This window comes from Gigantopelta aegis, chromosome 13, assembly GCF_016097555.1.
Source record: "Gigantopelta aegis isolate Gae_Host chromosome 13, Gae_host_genome, whole genome shotgun sequence".
In the NCBI taxonomy this organism is placed as follows: Eukaryota; Metazoa; Mollusca; class Gastropoda; order Neomphalida; family Peltospiridae; genus Gigantopelta; species Gigantopelta aegis.
Window position 1 is genome coordinate 6,448,840 of NC_054711.1, and position 22,566 is coordinate 6,471,405.

Below are 22,566 nucleotides of genomic sequence, written 5' to 3' on the forward strand. Positions count from 1 at the left end.
CATCTTCATACAGTAGTAGGTTTTGATGAAACTGAAAATTATAAAAAAATATATAAAAAAATAGTTTTTGAGACATCTTCATATACGGCTAGTATTTGACACAACTGAAAATGTTAATAAATGTTCTTTTATCAGTTGTTTAGACATCCTCATTCACAGCTAGTATTTGATGAAACTGAAAATGTTAATAAAAGCTAGTATTTGATGAAACTGAAAATGTTAATAAATGTTCTTTGTATTTTAGTTTTTACGACACCCCCATGCGCTGGTAGTGTTTGAGGATAATGTTTATTGGACGGACCGAGCAGCGAATCGCGTGTCTCGTTGTAACAAGTTCAACTGCTCGGGCCGGTCAGTCGTGGTTTCGAGTCTCTCTCAACCTCTGGGCATTGCCGCGTACCACATGTCAACACAGCCACTCAAAATGGGAATACCTCCCAGCACAGTACCAGGTATATACCATCATATTGTTGTTTACAAACTAAACAGCAACAGAAATGTAAAAAAAATTTCATGACAGTTAATTCAGTAAATTGTCTGTCAAAATGGGCCTAAAATGATCACAAGAGATTTATATTTTTCAAAAGACACAAAAAATAATTGGGATCAAATCATTATTTTTAACAAAATGAAATAAAACTAAATTAAAATATGTTTCTTTTGTCATTCACACACACACACACACACACACACACACACACACACACACACACACACACACACATAATATATAACAATAATAATATGATTAATAAAGAAATTATTACACTCGTGTGTGAGTCGTACTGATTTTACCAAACATGTGTCGGATTTCATGTACATGTATTACTCTCACTCTTGCTCGGGTAATACAAAAATCCTGACACTCGTTTTGTAAAATCAGTACGACACACAAGCTCATATTTCATTTCAACTTATTTTCATACTTATATCCAATTAAGGTTCAAACATGCTGTCCTGGGCACACACCTCAGCTATCTAGGCTGTCTGTCTGGGACAGTGGACTAGCTGTTAGTCGGTTAGTGAGAGAGAAGAGGGTGTAGTGGCCTTACCCTACCCATTGAGCCCTTAAGAACTCACTCTGGGTTGGAGCCAGTACCGGGCTGCGAACCCTGTACCTACCAGCCTGTTGTCTGATGGCTTAATTAACCACTGCGCCACCGAAGCTCATAATAATCTCTATGAATGAATTTGTATCTGATCTCTCTAATTTCAGTGACCAACCCATGTTCCAGTAACCCGTGTAGTGACATGTGTCTGCTGTCCCCTAACAAACCTGGCTACACCTGTGCCTGTCCCATCGCACACAAGCTGGACGCACTCGGCAAGAGATGTGTTGAGAGTATGTATAATACAGATAATATTACACTAGTGCTTAGTGCATACTGTATTTATTATGCAAGTGCAAAATTTCAGGGTATGTTGATAATATTACACTAGTGCATGGGTATGCATAATATAGATAATACACTAGTGCTGAATACATACTGTATTTATTACACAAGTGTGAAGAATTTAAATCTTATTGAGAGTATGCCGTGTATAATATAGATAATTAATATTACACAAGTCCTAAGTATGTACTGTATTTATTACACAAATGTGAAGAATTTCTGTGTTGAGAGTATGTATAATAGATAATATACTCTTCACAAAAGGTTAAACAACAACCAATGAAGTAAGAAAATGAAGTATTATTTGACAATATTTAAATGATTTGACGTGTTTTTAAAACCTTCACCATCCAGTAAACACACTCAAGCATGGCATTGGCCATGTGTCAGTTGTCTTAAGTTGTCTACTCTTGACTATTGTTTTAGAGTTGTCTACTCTTGACTATTGTCTTAGAGTTGTCTACTCTTGACTATTGTCTTAGAGTTGTCTACTATTGACTACAGCACCCATTGAAATGCATGTGTAAACTCAGCGGCAGAAAACTAAAAACAAAACGAAACTAGTGTTTTTGTTGCAGTGGTTGACTTCAATATTTTGCTATTTATGTTTTCAGCGGATAACACTGTGCTATTGTACATGACCCAGAGTCAGATTGCCGGACTGACGATAGACAAAGCAGAATCGAATGGGGTCGTTCCAATCAGCTCCATCCCCAACGGGCTCGACTTTGATTTTGATAGCAAGGAGCAGATGATTTATTATGTTCAGAAACAAAATGTAAGAACGCACTTTATTACCCATATGGTTAAAAATATCTTGGAACATATCAAAGTGATATATCCCACTAGAAAACCAAGTGGGATGTAACACTTCGAAATCACGCGATGATGTCATCGATTGGCACACTACAACCTTACAGGAACGCCAACCAATCGAGTTGAGTGATATAAATTAAGTTTGACCCCTGTTTTTCCTATTATTAAGATTATTCGCTTTAAATTACGTTTCAGGGAAATCTAAGACGAATTCAGCTGAATGGACAGAATGTGTCCAAGTTAGTCCCCTGTTTTTCCTATTATTAAGATTATTTGCTTTAAATTACGTTTCAGGGAAGTCTAAGACGAATTCAGCTGAACGGTCAGAATGTGTCCGAGTTTGTCCCGACAGCGATAGTGGGAACCCCGACAGCCGTCGCCATTGATTGGGTGTCACGCAACATCTACTGGGCCAACGCTGAGGCCGGCTTCATTGAGGTCATGAGACTGGACGGCAAACAGCACTACCGCAAGGTGTTGCTAAGCAACACAGGGAAAGACACCGGCATTGGTTATCCATTATCCATTTGTCTTGATCCAATTAAAGGGTAAGTTGTGTATTGGTATACTAATGTTTTATTTGTTTATTTTTATTTATTTATTTAATTATTTTTTTTGAGATGTTTTCTTTAGTATTTAATTAGTTATTGATTAATTTGGTGTATTTTGTTATGGAAATTATACATGTCCATGAAAAAGGACCAGACTAGTCTATGTTAAGAAAAATTGAGAGTGTTTCAAATCATGGATGCAGTGAAAAATAGATGCTTTATTAGTTATCTACTGGTCCAAGAGGAGAAATCTAATTAAAATTAGCTCCACTATTACATGTGGATCTAACAGCAGCCAGTTGGAGCTCATGTCCACCAATCAAAACCTTACTTGCAGAATCATGCCAGTGATTTGAAAATAATTTGAAAACATTCCGAATTATCCTGAGGGTATACGACATGTTTTGTGTGAATTATGAATTCCTTATTTTTATAAAATAAATAATTTGTAATGTAAAACTGAAGACTGATTTAGTTTTTTTTTTTTATAAATAAATAAATAATTTTTAATGTAAAATTGAAGACTGATAACTCATCCAGTACGTATTGGTATGGTTTGCTGTACTGCGGCCACTAAAATAGACTCGCCTGGTATGTTTAGAATTTGCATGCTCCCAAATAACATTATAAAAGGCGAAGTGTGATTGGTCAATATTTAAATTATTATTTACAGACGAAATGTTACCTGGACATTGGAGACTACGCAGTGTTGTTAGCAATCTGATTAAAATTAGTTCTACTGGTCTAAATAAGGCATTCGTAATTCACATGAAACATATCGTATACCCTCAGGATAATTCGCAATGTTTTCAAATTATTTTCAAATCACTGGCATGATTCTGCAAGTAAGGTTTTGATTGGTGGACATGAGCTCCAACTGGCTGCTGTTAGATCCACATGTAATAGTGAAGCTAATTTTAATTAGATTGCAAGAGGAGGGGACTATAGGTATCATCTCTGTCCTTTTGTGGGGGGGGGGGGGGGGGATGTAGCCCAGTTGTGAAGTGTTCACTTGGAATGCGGTCAGTTTGGGATCGATCCCCGTTGGTGGGCCCATTGGGTTATTTCTCACTCCAGTCAGTGCACCATGTCTGGTATATCAAAGGCGTGGTATATGCTAACCTGTCTGTGGGATGGTGCATATAAAAGATCCCTTGCTACTAATCAAGAAGATCAGCCCATAAAGTGGCGACAGTGGGTTTCCTCCCTCAATATCTTTGTGGTCCTTAACCATATATCCGACGCCATATAACCGTCAATAAAATGTGTTGAGTGCATCGTTAAATAAAACATTTACTTCCTGTCCTTTTGTATATAGCTTTATCATGTACTTTTACAGATAAAGTTTAATGTGCATGGCTATTTACCCATTTGAGTTATGGACCTTGAACTTAGGAGATACGAAAAATTAATTTCCGGACTTTTTTTTTGTAACACCCCTATATAATGAGATGAGAGTTTGTATATAGCTTTATCATGTTCTGTTACTGATGATTTACCCATTTCTCACAGAGTTATGGCCCTTGAACTTGGGAGAAACAAAAATGTCTTGGACCTGGTAGAAGTTACATGTATGTATTGCTTTAGCAGTACTCTCAGAATGCTTGTTTCTTTGTTTTCTTTCAGGAAGCTGTACTGGTCGGACCGTGGTTCGCGTGGGTTGACGATGAAGATTGCATCCATGAACCTGGACGGTACCGACCCCAAGGTTCTCGTCAACGCCGGGATACGAAACCCCGTCTACCTGGCCTGCGATACCAAGAACAATATGTTGTTCTGGGCCGACAGGTTCTACCAGAGGGTAATATGCTTTCTATTACACTATTAACTTCTTTTCTGTTACAGTTGGTGGACCCATTGGGGTTTTCCCCATTCCATTTCTTGACCTGTAACTGGTGGCCATGGTATGTTGCTTATCCTGTCTGTGGGAAAGTGCCTTTAAAAATAGATCCTTTGTTACTCGTTATCTGATGAAAAAATGTAGCCGGTTTCCTCTGAAGACTACGTGTCAGAATTGGCTAATGTTTGACATCCAATAGCTGAGAGACATAGCTTAGTGGTACAGCGCTCGCTTGATGTGCAGTCAGTCTAGGATCGATCCCCGTCGGTGGACCCATTGGGCTATTTCTCGTTCCAGCCAGTGCTCCACAACTGGTGTAACAAAGGCCATGGTATGTACTATCCTCTCTGTGGGATGGCTCAAGAAGTGGCAACAGCTGGTTTCCACTCTCAGTATATGTGTGGTCCTTAACCATATGTCCAACGCCATAGTAACCGTAAATAAAATGTGTTGAGTGCGTCGTGAAATAAAACATTTCCTTCTTCTTCCAATAACTGATTTTAACTTTTTTAAAGGTGCTGATTTTCACATATATCAAAATGTGAAATTTGTGACTTTATTACATTGATACAGTGTTTATCTCAATTGTCATATATTAGATCTACAGGTGAGCACTCTACCAGCTCTCCTTCTTGTACTTCTTTCATTCATTCATTCATATATTCATTCATTCATTCATTCAATCATTCATTCATTCATTTATTATTCTAGATTGATCGTTATTCTATTGATACGGGCTCCAAATCAACCGTGGTTGAAAACCTGAGCAGTCCGAGTGGATTGGCTGTTTATAACAACCGCCTGTATTATGCTGACACGGACTATGAACGGATAACAGTTATTGACATTCCTGGACGCAACAACAAAAAACATTTGAGGACGAACATCCAAGGTCTCCGGGCTCTCAAGGTTTACTATGAAAGACACAAGAAAGGTATTTAGGAGATTTATTCGTAATTTATTTTGAAAGACAACTGAGGTATTATTAATCCTTCTTAGCATCCATGAACATTGGGTTTTTTGTAAATAACTTCAGTTTTGACATAAGAAGAAAAGTAAAAGTGTTTTGGAAATATCAATAAAGCACTATTTTTGTATGCAATTTAGAAAACAATCAGCTTAGAAATAAATAACTTGTAGAATATATACCATAGTAAGAAAATTATGTTCCCTGATTGTTATGAATGTCTGTCTGTCTGTCCGTCTATCCATCTATCTCACATATAGTTTTTCCAGACAGTTTTTTTTTAAATAGTGTGTTAAGATATCGAGCTGCATCATGTAGTTACAGATCCTGTTACTTTCATGTGGATTTGCCCATTTTTGACAGTTAAGGCCCCTTGAGACAGAACTTTATAGGGATTTTATCAAATTTCTTTCCCTTAACATAGTTCAAGTGTTCTCTAGCTGTATTCTGTTTGTATGTGAAAATACAGCTAGAGTGGGATTATTGCTAAAAACTGTCAATTTCGAGATTTTGTTGCAAACCAGGAGGAAAATAATAATTTTAATTAAAACATTTAATACTACATCTACATGTAGTTCAGTGTACCATTTGTTAAATTAATTTTTAATTTAATTTAATTTAACTCTCTTTTTTTATTACTAGTACAGAGTGCATACAGATTTGAAAAATGTTTGCATTTGAGTGATCGTAATAAAAAAACACTGAATTTGTCAAAACCCATGAAAAGTGCTTGAATTTGGGAAAATCATCTTAAAAAGTGCTTGAATTTGAGAAAATCATCTTAAAAAGTGCTTGAATTTGGGAAAATCATCTTAAAAAGTGCTTGAATTTGAGAAAATCATCTTAAAAAGTGCTTGAATTGCATATTTCCGCTTACAAATATTAAAATTTCCTTCCTCAAGTTTTATTTTCCTAAAGTATAATTTGACAGCTGCTATTACTGACAGTTTTTACTAGTCAGCTTCATTTTATCACAAGATTCAAAAATAGTTGGCAGTGTTCGAAATAAGCACTTGTCCGTTTGTCCTGACAAGTGAAAATCTGCTCGGACAAACAAAATGTACCTTGGTGGTTGTCCAGTGGACAATTAAATATTTTCAAAGAAGTTTCATTTTAAACAATGAAAACCATCGTCCTTGTACTTGAATTAAACAAACTATTTATTTGGACAAATAAAAATATTCTTGGACAAGTAGATTTTTAGATGTATTTGTCTGGTGGACTAGTGAAAAATTCTGCTTATTTCTATCACTGGTTGGATGCGCTGTTTAGAAATACTGACAATAATATATGAGACCAAGTGTTACCAATTTGAATTGTTTTTGTTTTATTCTTTATAAACTATTTGAGATATTGCCTCGTCAGGTATTCAGGTGAACGGGTGCTCCAAGAACTACGGAGGGTGTGACCAGCTCTGTCTGCCGAGGAGTCCCAATGGAGACAGGGCGTGTGACTGTGGGACAGGCTTCACCCGCTTCAAGAATGGAACCTGTCACGGTGAGTTGTACAGAGAAACAAATCTCACTGAAATCCAGCCTTTGTGTCCACTCCATCGCAAATGATTGAAATCCAGCCTTTAAATGCGTCCACTCCATCACAAATGATTGAAATCCAGCCTTTGTGTCCACTCTGACACAACTGATTGAAATCCAGCCTTTGTGTCCACTCTATCACAAATGATTGAAATCCAGCCTTTGTGTCCACTCCGACACAACTGATTGAAATCCAGCCTTTGTGTCCACTCCTGTCAGTGAGTCCATTGTGCTATTTCTTGTTTCAGCCAGTGCACCTCGACTGGTATATCAAAGGCTGTGGTATGTGCTATCCTGTCTGTGGGATGGTGCATATAAAAGATCCCTTGCTGCATTAAGAAAAATGTAGCAGGTTTCCTCTGATGACTACGTGTCAGAATTACCAAATGTTTGACATCCAATAGCTGATCTTAGCAAAGCCAACAATTTCCTGTGTCTATTCACTGGCATAAATTACATGATATGTACTGTCTTGACTTTTGTGAAAGTGCATACAAAAGATCATTACTGGTATTCAGCTATTCTCTAGACCAAGTGATGTCATGACAACCATAGTTCATAATGTGCTGGGATAGATATTAAAAACTCACAGACTTAATGCCATCTGTCTTTCATTTTTTTTTTAAAGTATTCAATAAGCAAGTTTTCTGCAATTGTTTTTATCCAAAGTCATATTTCATCTTTGAACATTATTTTATTTCTGTTTTTTTTTTCCAGCTATCAGTTCATTTGTAGTTGTGTCTCAGTTCGAAATGATTCGAGGTTTCGGGTTGACCAGCAGTGATTCCGTTGAGGCCATGGTTCCGATTGCTGGGAAAGGTAATACAAACAGAAACCTTATTGGTCATTGTATTTAACAAATTGTCTTCATTTTGCTGCCATTATTAAATGTTTCCAACTAACAGATCCTTTATATTAACTAAAATTACATATTAACTACATTTTGTTCTTTTTAAATATCAGTGTCTTTCTGTGTGTCTGTCTGTGTGTGTGTCTGTCTCTGCCTGTCTCTGTCTCTGTCACTCTGTCTGTCTCTCTGTCTCTCTCTCTCTCTCTCTCTCTCTCTCTCTCTCTCTCTCTCTCTCTCTCTCTCTCTCTCTCTCTCTACGTGTATCTCTCTTACGATTCTTTCGCAATTGAGGTTAGATGTCCTGTATTTTTATGGCCATTATTCTCAATCACTGTGTTTTGCTCACCACAATTTAATTTCTTTTAAATTTATTATCAAATTAGCTGTCACATTCAACTATCTATTCCTCAAAATGACAGTGACATTCTGCCACTGTTGTCAAATGAAAATACTTACAAAAGTAACTTTTTCAACTCAAAATTCCCCAAATTCTAAATTTTCATTAAAAAACAAAAATGTAATGCCATAGTCTCGATTAATCTATTCCCTGTTCAGTTAAAATTTCTGGTCAGTGCCATGTGCAAAACAGTTGAAAATATGAATTGGGGAATGTACAGTGTGAAGACTTGTGTGATGTGGGGCGAGATATCTTGTCTACAATAGCAGAACTTGAACTTAATGACGGCAATTTAAAATATAAATTGCTCAATGTAGAGATCATCATGGACGGCACTTTTGTGCAGTCGATAAAGGTTCTTAACGATGGCAAAATGTATACACCTGGTGTACATTATCTGCCAGTATTTAACATTTGCATATTTGAAATATGTCTACATAAGAAAAATAACCTTTTAGTCATGTTTATTTACTGCAAATGTGACTTTTTTAAAAAGCTGCCATAGGCAGGATAAAAATTGCCGTCGGTGGGCACTTTCACCCATGGCAATTCTGTTACAAGTTGCTGTGGAAGACAAATTATTAAATTCAATCCCTGCAGTTGTTAGAAGGTTGACTCAGTCTTTGATGGTTTTTGTACAGGTAGAGCTGCTGGCCAAATCGATGTCCATGTGAAGGAAGGTCTCATCTACTGGACTGACCTGATAGTGAAGAAGAAGAACAGAAAGCAGCAGCTAGGAGGAATAAGCAGGATTAAACCAGATGGGACTGGTTTTGAGGAAATTATAACTTATGGCATCGGTAAAAATGGAATTCACGGTGTCGCAATAGATTGGATTGCAGGTAATAACGTTGTTTTATTTTTAAAAAAATATAATCTGCTGTGAGTTTTCTTATAATCTATTAATTATATTATTTGTTTCTATATAATTTGTTTCTGTTGGCTATATACAATATATGTTTTTCAATTTAATATTATAATCTGTTTCAAATAATAATTCTGATAACTTCATTGAATAAGATAATAATTATTTTCAATTACTGATATTGTTTTCCTTTTGTAATAAATATAATCTTTTATTTAATAATGATAATACAGTTTCATTTAATAGTTTCAGTATTTGTTGTATTTAATGTCTGTTTCATTTTGTAATAATAATCTTTACTACTGGCAGTAACTGTAAACTTGGGGGTGGGGGGTGTGCCTAAAAATTCCATGTCTTTCTCGCCCACTATCGAAATTTATATACATACATTATTTGCATTGCAATTACCAATTGTTACAACAACTGAAATAATTGTTTTATTTATAAGTAATAATCTGTCTCATTTAATATCTGTTATATTCTGAAATAATAAATTGGGGAAAAAAAAAATGAATGCCTCACATTTTGGGTCGATCATGCCCAATCTCCAAGAGGTGGAATTTATATACAGTGAAACCTCTCAAAACTGAACCCTTTGAAACCGGAATTCTCTCAAAACTGGACGTTTTTCATGGGCCCTTTTTAAGTATCTGTGCAGAAGAGAACCTCTCTAAACCAGATACCTCTTAAAACTGGACGTTTTACATGGTCTTGAGGGTGTCCGGTTTAGAGGGGTTTCACTGTACATTCATTATTTATATTACTGTCAAACATACACTAAGATTTGTATTCGCAAAGACATAGTCACACTGTTAATCAAGTTCACAGTATTTTACTTAATAACAGTAATAATCTGTTTTTTCGTTTCAGAAAATATGTATTTTACAAATGCATTTGCAATGGAGACATTCGTAGAGGTAGCCAGACTGAACGGCACCCATCGTCGCGTGATTGCTCGAAAGTTTCAAGCTTCGCTTAAAGGCATTGCTGTCAATCCTATTAAAAGGTGAATTTTGCTAATATTTTATAGTCTGCAGTAGTCTTATTGGTATCTTTATAATGCGAAAGTTAATCAGCAATTAAAAAGTGAAATTTATACCGGTATGTTATACAGCGTATTTTAGCGCTATTGGTATCTTTGTAATGAGAAAGTTAAACCCTACTCATCTTGTAGTATGTACCATGTGTAACAAGAAAATAATTGAGTGCTTGTTTAACGACACCTCGGCACATTTTAAACCATCGCTATTTGTTGTCTAACATATGGTTATTTTGACATTGGTCGAGAGTGAGAGAGGAAAGGAAAGGAATGTTTGTTTAACGACACCTCAGCACATTTTAAACTACAGCTATTTGGTGTCTAACATATGGTTATTTTGACACTTGGTCGACAGTGAGAGAGGAAAGGAAAGGAATGTTTGTTTAACGACACCTCAGCACATTTTAAACTGCAGCTATTTGGTGTCTAACATATGGTTATTTTGACACTTGGTTGAGAGTGAGAGAGGAAAGGAATGTTTAACGACACCTCAGCACATTTTAAACTATGGCTATTTGGTGTCTAACATATGGTTATTTTGACACTTGGTCGAAAGTGAGAGAGGAAAGGAAAGGAATGTTTGTTTAACGACACCTCAGCATATTTTAAACTACAGTTATTTGGTGTCTAACATATGGTTATTTTGACACTTGGTCGAGAGTGAGAGAGGAAAGGAAAGGAATGTTTGTTTAACGACACCTCAGCACATTTTAAACTAAGGCTATTTGGTATCTAACACATGGTTATTTTGACACTTGGTCAAGAGTGAGAGAGGAAAGGAAAGGAATGTTTGTTTAACGACACCTCAGCACATTTTAAACTAAGGCTATTTGGTATCTAACGTGGTTATTTTGACACTTGGTCGAGAGTGAGAGAGGAAAGGAAAGGAATGTTTGTTTAACGACACCTCAGCACATTTTAAACTAAGGCTATTTGGTATCTAACATATGGTTATTTTGACACTTGGTCGAGAGTGAGAGAGGAAAGGAAAGGAATGTTTGTTTAATGACACCTCGGCACATTTTAAACTACAGCTATCTGGTGTCTAACATATGGTTATTTTGACACTTGGTCAAGAGTGAGAGAGGAAAGGAAAGGAATGTTTGTTTAACGACACCTCAGCATATTTTAAACTACAGCTATTTGGTGTCTAACATATGGTTATTTTGACACTTGGTCGACAGTGAGAGAGGAAAGGAAAGGAATGTTTATTTAACGACACCTCAGCACATTTTAAACTACAGCTATTTGGTGTCTAACATATGGTTATTTTGACACTTGGTCGACAGTGAGAGAGGAAAGGAAAGGAATGTTTGTTTAACGACACCTCAGCACATTTTAAACTACGGCTATTTGGTGTCTAACATATGGTTATTTTGACACTTGGTCGAGAGCGAGAGAGGAAAGGAAAGGAATGTTTGTTATAACGACACCTCAGCACATTTTAAACTAAGGCTATTTGGTGTCTAACATGGTTATTTTGACACTTGGTCGACAGTGAGAGAGGAAAGGAAAGGAATGTTTGTTTAACGACACCTCAGCACATTTTAAACTACGGCTATTTGGTGTCTAACATATGGTTATTTTGACACTTGGTCGAGAGTGAGAGAGGAAAGGAAAGGAATGTTTGTTTAATGACACCTCAACACATTTTAAACTAAGGCTATTTGGTGTCTAACATGGTTATTTTGACACTTGTTCGACAGTGAGAGAGGAAAGGAAAGGAATGTTTGTTTAACAACACCTCAGCACATTTTAAACTACTTTTATTTGGTGTCTAACATATAGTTATTTTAACACTTGGTCGAGAGTGAGAGAGGAAAGGAAAGAAATGTTTGTTTAAAGACACCTCAGCACATTTTAAACTACGGCTATTTGGTGTCTAACATATGGTTATTTTGACACTTGGTCGACAGTGAGAGAGGAAACGAATGTTTGTTTAACGACACCTCAGCACATTTTAAACTACCGCTATTTGGTGTCTAACATATGGTTATTTTGACACTTGGTCGAGAGTGAGAGAGGAAAGGAAAGGAATGTTTGTTTAACGACACCTCAGCACATTTTAAACTATGGCTATTTGGTGTCTAACATATGGTTATTTTGACACTTGGTCGAGAGTGAGAGAGGAAAGGAAAGGAATGTTTGTTTAACAACACCTCAGCACATTTTAAACTATGGCTATTTGGTGTCTAACATATGGTTATTTTGACACTTGGTCGAGAGTGAGAGGAAAGGAATGTTTGTTTAAAGACACCTCAGTACATTTTAAACTACGGCTATTTGGTGTCTAACATATGGTTATTTTGACACTTGGTCGAAAGTGAGAGAGGAAAGGAAAGGAATGTTTGTTTAACGGCACCTCAGCACATTCTAAACTACGGCTATTTGGTGTCTAACATATGGTTATTTTGACAGTTGGTCATGAGTGAGAGGAAAGGAAAGGAATGTTTGTTTAATGACACCTCAGCACATTTTAAACTACTTTTATTGGTGTCTAACATAGGGTTATTTTGATACTTGGTCGAGAGTGAGAGAAGAAAGGAAAGGAATGTTCGTTTAAGGATACGTCAGCACATTTTAAACTATGGCTATTTGGTGTCTAACATGTGGTTATTTTGACACTTGGTCGACAGTGAGAGAGGAAAGGAAAGGAATGTTTGTTTAACGACACCTCAGCACATGTTAAACTACGGCTATTTGGTGTCTAACATATGGTTATTTTGACAGTTGGTCGAGAGTGAGAGAGGAAAGGAAAGGAATGTTTGTTTAACGACACCTCAGCACATTTTAAACTACGGCTATTTGGTGTCTAACCTATGGTTATTTTGACAATTGGTCGAGAGTGAGAGAGGAAAGGAAAGGCATGTTTAACGACACCTCAGCACATTTTAAACTACGGCTATTCGTTGTCTGACATATGGTTATTTTAACACTTGGTCAAGAGTGAGAGAGGAAAGGAAAGGAATGTTTGTTTAACGACACCTCGACACATTTTAAATGGTATTTGTCCTAAGATTATTTCAACACATTCATACAGACGTACAAGTACACTTACAAATTAAACATATCTTCTTACTGCTCTTTTGTCTTTCCTTGTGTTCTAGATATCTTTACTGGATGGATTCGGGCCAGCAGCCAAAGATCGAGAGATCGAACCTGGACGGCAGTAAGCAGGTGGTGATTGTCGTGAACGGCATCAGCTACCCGCGAGACCTGGTCGTCGACATCACCACTCACCGCCTGTTCTGGGTCGACTCCGTCGTGGATCAAGTACAGGTATGGAGATGAAGACCATGTAGTGACAGATCTTTGTGTGTTGTGGGTTGTGGGGGGGGGGGTGGGGGGCGGGTCCATTGACACTGTCAACTTTCATTTCTTATTGTCTCTCCAAGTTATGATGGTTTAATATACTCCATCATATGTGGTCATGTGGGATAGAAAAAGTACACCCGAGGTGGTGGAAATTTCTACCTGTAACGAGGTTTGCCAAGTCCCAGGGTAGAAATATCCCCCACCAAGGGGTTACTTTTGTTTATCCCACATGATAGCATATGATGGAGTCTTTTTCATCCATCCATTTGATAAATTGATAAATAAAGCATTATTTTACATGAACAAACAAAGACGGCTGAAAAAGTAACTTCTTTATTTGACCATTTTGTCATAAATAAACTACACTATCATATTTGTTGCATCTGTTTCATGTGTTAAATATATTTAACACTACAAATTAACAAGCTTTTTATTTAAGAAGGTTTTAATAACAAAATATCCATCTAAAAGTAACCAACTTGCATTAATATGATGTCATATATTGCCAACACTGTAATACTCCCCATGTTAAATGCAATGACGTCATAGCCCATGTAAGACAGATTTATTCCGCATGGGCTGACATGGAATGGGTCTGTTCTGCATGGTTAGGAATGGGAGAATATTGGTTATCTTCCTGTGCTTCTGCCAACACATGAAATACCTATTTATCAATCCATTCACTAATCCATCCATTCCATCCATCCATCCATCCAACTAACCATCCATCAATCCATCCATCCATCCAACCATAACCCATCCATCCATCCATCCATCCATCCACCCATCCAACCATAACCCATCCATCCATCCAACCATAACCCATCCATCTATCCACCCATCCAACCATCCACCCAACTATCACCCAGCCAGCCAGCCAACCATCCATCCATCCAACCATCCACCCAACCATCCACCCAGCCAACCAACCATCCATTCATCCATCCATCCATCCATTCATCCATCCAACCATCCATTCATCCAACCATCCAACCATCCATCCATCCATCCATCCATCCAAATCCATTCATCCATCCATTGACGTGACCTACTATCCAACGAAAAATTCATTAACACATCATTTCATTCATTCATCCATTCATTCATCCATCCATCTAACCACCATCCATCCATCCATTCATCCATCCATCCATCCATCCATCCATCCAAATCCATTCATCCATCCATTGACGTGACCTACTATCCAACGAAAAATTCATTAACACATCATTTCATTCATTCATCCATTCATTCATCCATCCATCCATCTAACCACCATCCATCCATCCATTCATCCATCCATCCATCCACCCACCCATTCACCCACCCATTCATCCACCCATCCATCCACCCATCCATGCACCCACCCACCCATTCTTCCAACCACCCATCCATTCATCCACCAACCCATCCATTTTTCCAACCATCCATCCACCCATCCATCAGTCCATCCATCCAGGCAACCATCCATCCACCCATCTATTCATACATCCATTCATCCATCCATCCATCCAAATATATTCATCCATCCACTGACATGTGACCCATCTATCCAACTAAAAATACATTATCACATCATTCCATTCATTCATACATCCTTTCTTTCATTCATTCATTCAGTTAGTTAGTCAGTCAGTCAATCATTCATTATCTTTGTATCATTTAGAATTATTCATACATTTGTTCATTAATCAGTCATTCATTCATCCATCCATCCATTTATGTCTTTTCTTTGTCTCACTCGTATTTTAAAGTCGTGGTATGTGTTGTGTTTCAGAGTGTGTCGTTCAGTGGAGGAGATTGACAGGTCATCTGATCCACCCATCCATCCTTCCATCCCTTCATCCATCCCTCCCTCCATCCATCCATCCATCCATCCATCCATTCATCCATCCATACACCCACCCACCCATCCCTCCATCCCTTCATCGATCCCTCCATCCATCCATCCATTCATCCACCCATCCATCCCTCCATCCCTTCATCCATCCCTCCCTCCCTCCATCCATCCATCCATCCATCCATCCATCCATACACCCACCCACCCATCCCTCCATCCCTTCATCGATCCCTCCATCCATCCATCCATTCATCCACCCATCCATCCCTCCATCCCTTCATCCATCCATCCATCCCTCCATCCCTTCATCCATCCATCCATCCATCCATCCCTCCATCCCTTCATCCATCCATCCATCCATCCATCCATTCATCCATCCATCCATCCATCCATCCATCCATCCATCCATCCATCCATCCATCCATCCATGCCTTGTCTTTGTCTCTCACTCGTATTTTAAAGTCATGGTATGTGTTGTGTTTCAGAGTGTGTCGTTCAGTGGAGGAGATCGACAGGTCATCCGATCCAACCTGCCCAGTCCGTTTGGTATTGCTGTGTTTGGAGAATACATCTACTGGGTGGATAAAAACCTCAAGAAGGTTGGCACTGTTGTCTTGTTAAAGGGCCACTCTCACTTTGCTGCTTGTAGTAATATTTAAATCTAAGAAAGCGCTGTTGTCTTGTTAAAGGGCCACTCATTTTGCTGCTTGTAGTAATATTTGAATCTAAGAAAGTGCTGTTGTCTTGTCTGCTTGTAGTAATATTTGAATCTAAGAAAGCGCTGTTGTCATGTTAAAGAGCCACTCTCACTTTGCTGCTTGTAGTAATATTTGAATCTAAGAAAGCGTTGTTGTCTTGTTAAAGGGCCACTCATTTTGCTGCTTGTAGTAATATTTGAATCTAAGAAAGTGCTTTTGTCTTGTTAAAGGGCCACTCTCACTTTGCTGCTTGTAGTAATATTTGAATCTAAGAAAGTGCTGTTGTCTTGTTAAAGGGCCACTCTCACTTTGTTGCTTGTAGTAATATTTGAATCTAAGAAAGCGCTGTTGTCTTGTTAAAGAGGCCACTCTCACTTTGTTGCTTGTAGTAATATTTAAATCTAAGAAAGCGCTGTTGTCTTGTTAAAGGGCCACTCTCACTTTGCTGCTTGTAGTAATATTTGAATCTAAGAAAGCGCTGTTGTCGTGTTAAAGGGCCACTCTCACTTTGCTGCTTGTAGTAATATTTGAATCTAAGAAAGCAGATGTTTTAAGGAAAGAAAGCATTTAATATTTTAATGTGGTTACAGATGATTCAATATCAGAAAGTATTGTAATGATTCAGATATTTTAACCATGGAAACATATTGTACATGTAATATGTTTTAATTTTTTTACACGATAACATTTTATTTGTTTTACAGATGTTTCGATCAAAGAAAGTGGCTTCCGTCGGTGTCCCTGAGTTGGTGAAGTCGAACCTAGATAACCTACAGGATGTGGCTGTGTTTGATAAAACAGTTCAGCCGCAAAGTGAGTACATCTGTCTTGTAATAAGTTTAAAGTTTGTTTTGGTTAACGACACCACTAGAGCACATTGATTTATTAATCGTCAGCTATTGGATGTCAAGCATTTGGTAATTTTGACATATAGTCATAGAGAGAAACCTGCTATATTTCGTTGTTAGTAGCAAGGGATCTTTTATATTCACCATCCCACAGACAGGATAGTACATAACACAGCCTTTGGTCTTGTAATAGGAGACGATTTATTGGAATTGTGTACAAGGCTCGAACGTAACAACAGCAGTTGCTTTAGCTGTGATACCAGTTGTTATAGTCAGGAGCTTTACTGATTGTTTGCCACTGGGCTCCACAACTGGTATGTATTATCCTGTCTGTGGGATGGTGCATATAAAAGATCCCTTGCTGCTAATCGAAAAGAGTAGCCCATGAAGTGGCGACAACAGGTTTCCTCTCTCAATACCTGTGTGATCCTTAACCATAATATAATATTATGTCCGATGCCATATAACCGTAAATAAAATGTGTTGAGTGCGTCGTTAAATAAAACATTTCCTATTGTTTGCCGCTAGATAAAATATATTGTCATTGAATGGATCGTTTTTGGTTTTTAATTTTGTGTTTTTTAAAAAGTTACAGGTTTAACATTGTTGTAGGCAGACTCAAAGTTGCTCTTTGTGAGCATTTTGCTTATATCAAAATATATTTCAAAATTACCATAGTTAACAAATTCGTAATTTTTGGCCTTGGTGCCCAGGAACTTCCATAGCAACTTGCACCATGATACTGAGGAAATTGTTCCCTGTTTGTGTATGCAGGTTCCAGCCCATGTTCGGTGGATAACGGTGGGTGTCAGCAGCTGTGTTTCGCTTTACCCGACTCGGAGACACCCGTCTGTGCGTGCTCTGCTGGAGATCTCGCTAAAGATGGAAAAACATGTCATCGTAAGTAACCTCCTCCTCGCCCTCCTCCTTCTCGCCCTCCTCCTTTTACTTCTGCTCCTTTTGCTTCTGCTCCTCTTCTTTATCTCCCTCCTTCACCTCATTTTGTTATCTTCTTCCTCCTCCACTTCCTCATCTTCCTTCTTCCCTTCTCTTTTTCTTTCTTCTTCTCTTCTTCCTCTCCTCTTCTTCTTTCTCTTCCTCTTCCTTGTTCTTCTCTTCTTCTTTCTTCTCTTTTTCTTCTCATCTTCCTTCTCGTCTTCCTCTTCTTCTCCTCTTCTTCTTCTCTTCTTCCGGGTTCGTGGCGGTCCTTAACTTCCTTGAAAGTCTTTGAAATTGAATTTTTTTTATTATTAGGTCTTTGAAAATCTTTGAATTGTAATAAAAGTCTTTAAATTCTCACAAATCATAGCCAAAGCAATGATGACAACTTTTACAGCTGCATTCACATGAGATTTTCCAATTACAAGGTTTGATGCATGTGAAAAAAACACCTTTGTTTTTTTGCCATGGACAGACAGCAACATAAACTTACAGATTTGGTATTTTTTATTGCATTCTATTGTCTTTGACCGCTGTGTAAGTCTTTGAAAGTCTTTAAAAATGGGAGGTAAAAGTCTTTCAAAGTCTTTGAATTTATTTGGTCTTTAAGGCTATGAACCCTGTTCTTCTCTTCCTTCTTCTCTCTTTCTTCTTCTCTTCTTTCTTCTTCTCTTCTTTCTTCTTCTCTTCCTTCTTATCCTCTTCTTCCTCTTCTTCCTTCTTCTTGTTTTTCTCTTCTTCTTCTTCTTCTTCTTTCTTCTTTTGTTCTTCCTTTTTGTTCTTCTCCTCTTCCTTCTCTTCTTTCTTCTTCCTTTTCTTCCTTCTTCACTTCTTCCTCTCCTATTCCTTCTTTTCTTCTGCTCTTCTTTCTTCTCTACTTCTCTTCTCCTTCTGCTTCCTTCTTCCTCTCTTCTCTTTTTCTTCTCCTTCCCTCTTCTTGTTCTTCTCTTCTCTTCTTGTTCTCTTGTTTCTTCTTCTCTTCTGCTTTTCTTATTCCTTCTTCTCTTCCTCTTTCTCTTCTTCCTTCATCTTCTTTTCTTCTTCCTCTCCTCTTCTTCCTTCTTCTCTTCTCTTCTTCCTTCACCACTTCTTCTTTCTTCTTCCTTCTTCTATCTACTTCTCCTTCTTCTTGTTCTTTTCTTTCTCCTTCTGTTCTTTCATCTCCTGCTTCTTTTCTTCTTCTTCTGTTTAACAAGCTACCAGTAGTCTGATCTGTAGGGTGAAATGAGCTGTCTTTTCCAGTTATTCTCCTCTGTCCCATAGAGCTTAAAGTGTATTCTGTATCGGAATTTCTATAAAACTGCCTCTTATGTCCTTTCAAGGAATAAAGAATAAACCAAATATGTTAGTGTTGAAACTGTGTTACGAGCTGTAAGTAATTTTGTATTCACTAATAATTTCACTCTTTTTTTTTCTTCTTCTTCTTTTTTCTTCTTCTTCTTTTTTTTCTCTTTCCTAGCTCGTAATGAATTCTTAATCCTCGCTGCTGAAACTGAAATTCGCAGCCTTTCTCTGGACCCCAGCGATGGCTCTCTGCCGATTCCGACTATAACCGGTTTACACGGTGCTGTGGCCGTTGATTTTGACTCTGTCGATAACTACATCTACTTCAGTCAGGTCGGGCAGAAGAAGATAAGTCGGGTAAAGAAAGGGGAGACAACTGTAGAGGATCTCATATCACAGGGCAATTCAAGCCGTAAGAACAAATTTGATAATTAGTTAGATTTTAAAATATTTAAAATATAGCACTGAATTTTTGTTTTCGATTTACTACAGTAACTATGGTGGGTAAAAAAATATATACTGACCAACAAAAGAAATTTGAAAATTATTTTTTAAAAATTCAATTTATTTTTAAAATTTCAATTTGAACAGTTTTCAACATATTGTTATTACCCAGGCAATAAAAATAGCGTGGGGAAAATATGACATTTATGTAACCGTTTATTGGAGATGATGCGAGTAATACATTTACTTATAAACCTGTAGCCAAAGGTCATTTTTAACTCTGTATTAAAAGCAAAATTTACTGTATTTAAATTTCCAATATGTACTCTGATTATAAGAATCATACAGTACATACAGACAGAATATTCCATTCCAGTAGTATGATTATTTCAGGCCGGGGTGCTCAGCTAGGGGACATAACCTCTGTGGAGGGCGTGGCGGTGGACTGGGTGGCGAAGAAAATCTACTGGGCTGATCTGTACAAACGTCGAATTTACAGCATGAACCTCAACCAGACAAACAAGGTGGCACTAGCGGTTGTAGGAAGTCCCCGGGCCGTTGCGATCGATCCATGCAGAGGGTGAGGTTAAATAGACTGTTGTAAGTTGGAATGGGTGGTCACTAGCGATCCATGCAGAGGGTGAGGTTAAATAGACTGTCGTGAGTTGGCACGGGCAATCTTTGCAGAGGGTGAGGTTAAATAGACTGTCGTGAGTTGGCACGGGCGGTCACTATCAATCCATGCAGAGGGTGAGGTTAAATAGACTGTTGTGAGTTGGCATAGGCGGTCGCTAGCGATTAGAGGGTGAGGTTAAATAGACTGTCGTGAGTTGGCACGGGCGGTCGCTATCGATCCATGCAGAGGGTGAGGTTAAATAGACTTGAGAGTTGGCATGGGCGGTCGCTAGTGATCCATGCAGAGGGTGAGGTTAAATAGACTGTCGTGAGTTGGCACGGGTGGTCGCTATTGATCCATGCAGTGGGTGAGGTTAAATAGACTTATTAGTTGCTAGCGATCCATGCAGAGGGTGAGGTTAAATAGACTTGTTAGTTGCTAGCGATCCATGCAGAGGGTAAGGTTAAATAGACTTGTTAGTTGCTAGCGATCCATGCAGAGGGTAAGGTTAAATAGACTTGTTAGTTGCTAGCGATCCATGCAGAGGGTAAGGTTAAATAGACTTGTTAGTTGCTATTGATCCATGCAGTGGGTGAGGTTAAATAGACTTGTTAGTTGCTATTGATCCATGCAGTGGGTGAGGTTAAATAGACTGGTTAGTTGCTAGCGATCCATGCAGAGGGTAAGGTTAAATAGACTTGTTAGTTGCTATTGATCCATGCAGTGGGTGAGGTTAAATAGACTTGTTAGTTGCTAGCGATCCATGCAGAGGGTGAGGTTCAGTGGACTTTTTAGTTGCTAGCGATCCATGCAGAGGGTGAGGTTCAATAGACTGTTGTGAGTTGGCACGGGTGGTCGCTGTTGATCCATGCAGAGGGTGAGGTTAAATAGACTTGTTAGTTGCTAGCGATCCATGCAGTGGGTGAGGTTAAATAGACTTGTTAGTTACTAGCGATCCATGCAGTGGGTGAGGTTAAATAGACTTGTTAGTTGCTAGCGATCCATGCAGTGGGTGAGGTTAAATAGACTTGTTAGTTGCTAGCGATCCATGCAGAGGGTGAGGTTAAATAGACTTGTTAGTTACTAGCGATCCATGCAGTGGGTGAGGTTAAATAGACTTGTTAGTTGCTAGCGATCCATGCAGAGGGTGAGGTTCAGTAGACTTGTTAGTTGCTAGCGATCCATGCAGATCGATCCCTGTCGGTGGGCCCCATGTTCGATCCCTGTCGGTGGGCCCCATGTTCGATCGATCCCCGTCAGTGGGCCCTGTGTTCGATCCCTGTCGGTGGTCCCCGTGTTCGATCGATCCCCGTCGGTGGGCCCTTTGGGCTATTTCTTGCTCCAGCCAATGCACCATGACTGGTATATCAAAGACTGTGATATGTGTTATTATGTCTGTGGGATGGTGCATATAAAAGTTCCCTTGCTGCTAATCGAAAAAGAGTAGCCCATGAAGTGGCAACAGATTGTTTCCTCTCTCAATATATGTATGGTCCTTAGCCATATGTCTGACGCCATATAACTGTAAATAAAATGTGTTGAGTGCATCGTTGACTAAAACATTTCCTTCTTTCTACTACTAGTACTACAGTGTATACTACTTTCTATTTTTACCCAGGATTCTTGCGGAGGCCACTGTTAATGCACTAAGCACTCACAGCAGCTTTGGCTATAGTGCCCTATGTATTATAGTAATACAGGTGATAGATAATTTCCACTAGCCCTCACAGCAGCTTTGGCTATAGTGCCCTATGTATTATAGTAATACAGGTGATAGATAATTTCCACTAGCCCTCACAGCAGCTTTGGCTATAGTGCCCTATGTATTATAGTAATACAGGTGATAGATAATTTCCACTAGCCCTCACAGCAGCTTTGGCTATAGTGCCCTATGTATTATAGTAATACAGGTGATAGATAATTTCCACTAGCCCTCACAGCAGCTTTGGCTATAGTGCCCTATGTATTATAGTAATACAGGTGATAGATAATTTCCACTAGCCCTCACAGCAGCTTTGGCTATAGTGCCCTATGTATTATAGTAATACAGGTGATAGATAATTTCCACTAGCCCTCACAGCAGCTTTGGCTATAGTGCCCTATGTATTATAGTAATACAGGTGATAGATAATTTCCACTAGCCCTCACAGCAGCTTTGGCTATAGTGCCCTATGTATTATAGTAATACAGGTGATAGATAATTTCCACTAGCCCTCACAGCAGCTTTGGCTATAGTGCCCTATGTATTATAGTAATACAGGTGATAGATAATTTCCACTAGCCCTCACAGCAGCTTTGGCTATAGTGCCCTATGTATTATAGTAATACAGG

General features: G+C 38.3%; 1 protein-coding gene across 1 annotated transcript in view; it reads left to right on the top strand.

The window, feature by feature from the left end:
• Positions 1 to 22,566, top strand: part of LOC121387647 (low-density lipoprotein receptor-related protein 2-like) — a 181,602-nt gene that overhangs the window by 94,414 nt on the left and 64,622 nt on the right. Inside the window, exons 29-44 of the mRNA XM_041518825.1 lie at positions 245 to 452; positions 1,217 to 1,342; positions 2,009 to 2,172; positions 2,505 to 2,758; positions 4,388 to 4,562; positions 5,313 to 5,535; positions 6,934 to 7,065; positions 7,818 to 7,919; positions 8,989 to 9,189; positions 10,083 to 10,218; positions 13,359 to 13,530; positions 15,892 to 16,005; positions 16,809 to 16,917; positions 17,727 to 17,852; positions 19,351 to 19,587; positions 20,013 to 20,199. Of these exons, the coding sequence (XP_041374759.1) occupies positions 245 to 452; positions 1,217 to 1,342; positions 2,009 to 2,172; positions 2,505 to 2,758; positions 4,388 to 4,562; positions 5,313 to 5,535; positions 6,934 to 7,065; positions 7,818 to 7,919; positions 8,989 to 9,189; positions 10,083 to 10,218; positions 13,359 to 13,530; positions 15,892 to 16,005; positions 16,809 to 16,917; positions 17,727 to 17,852; positions 19,351 to 19,587; positions 20,013 to 20,199 (2,666 nt within the window). The remainder of the gene's footprint in view (positions 1 to 244; positions 453 to 1,216; positions 1,343 to 2,008; positions 2,173 to 2,504; positions 2,759 to 4,387; positions 4,563 to 5,312; positions 5,536 to 6,933; positions 7,066 to 7,817; positions 7,920 to 8,988; positions 9,190 to 10,082; positions 10,219 to 13,358; positions 13,531 to 15,891; positions 16,006 to 16,808; positions 16,918 to 17,726; positions 17,853 to 19,350; positions 19,588 to 20,012; positions 20,200 to 22,566) is intronic.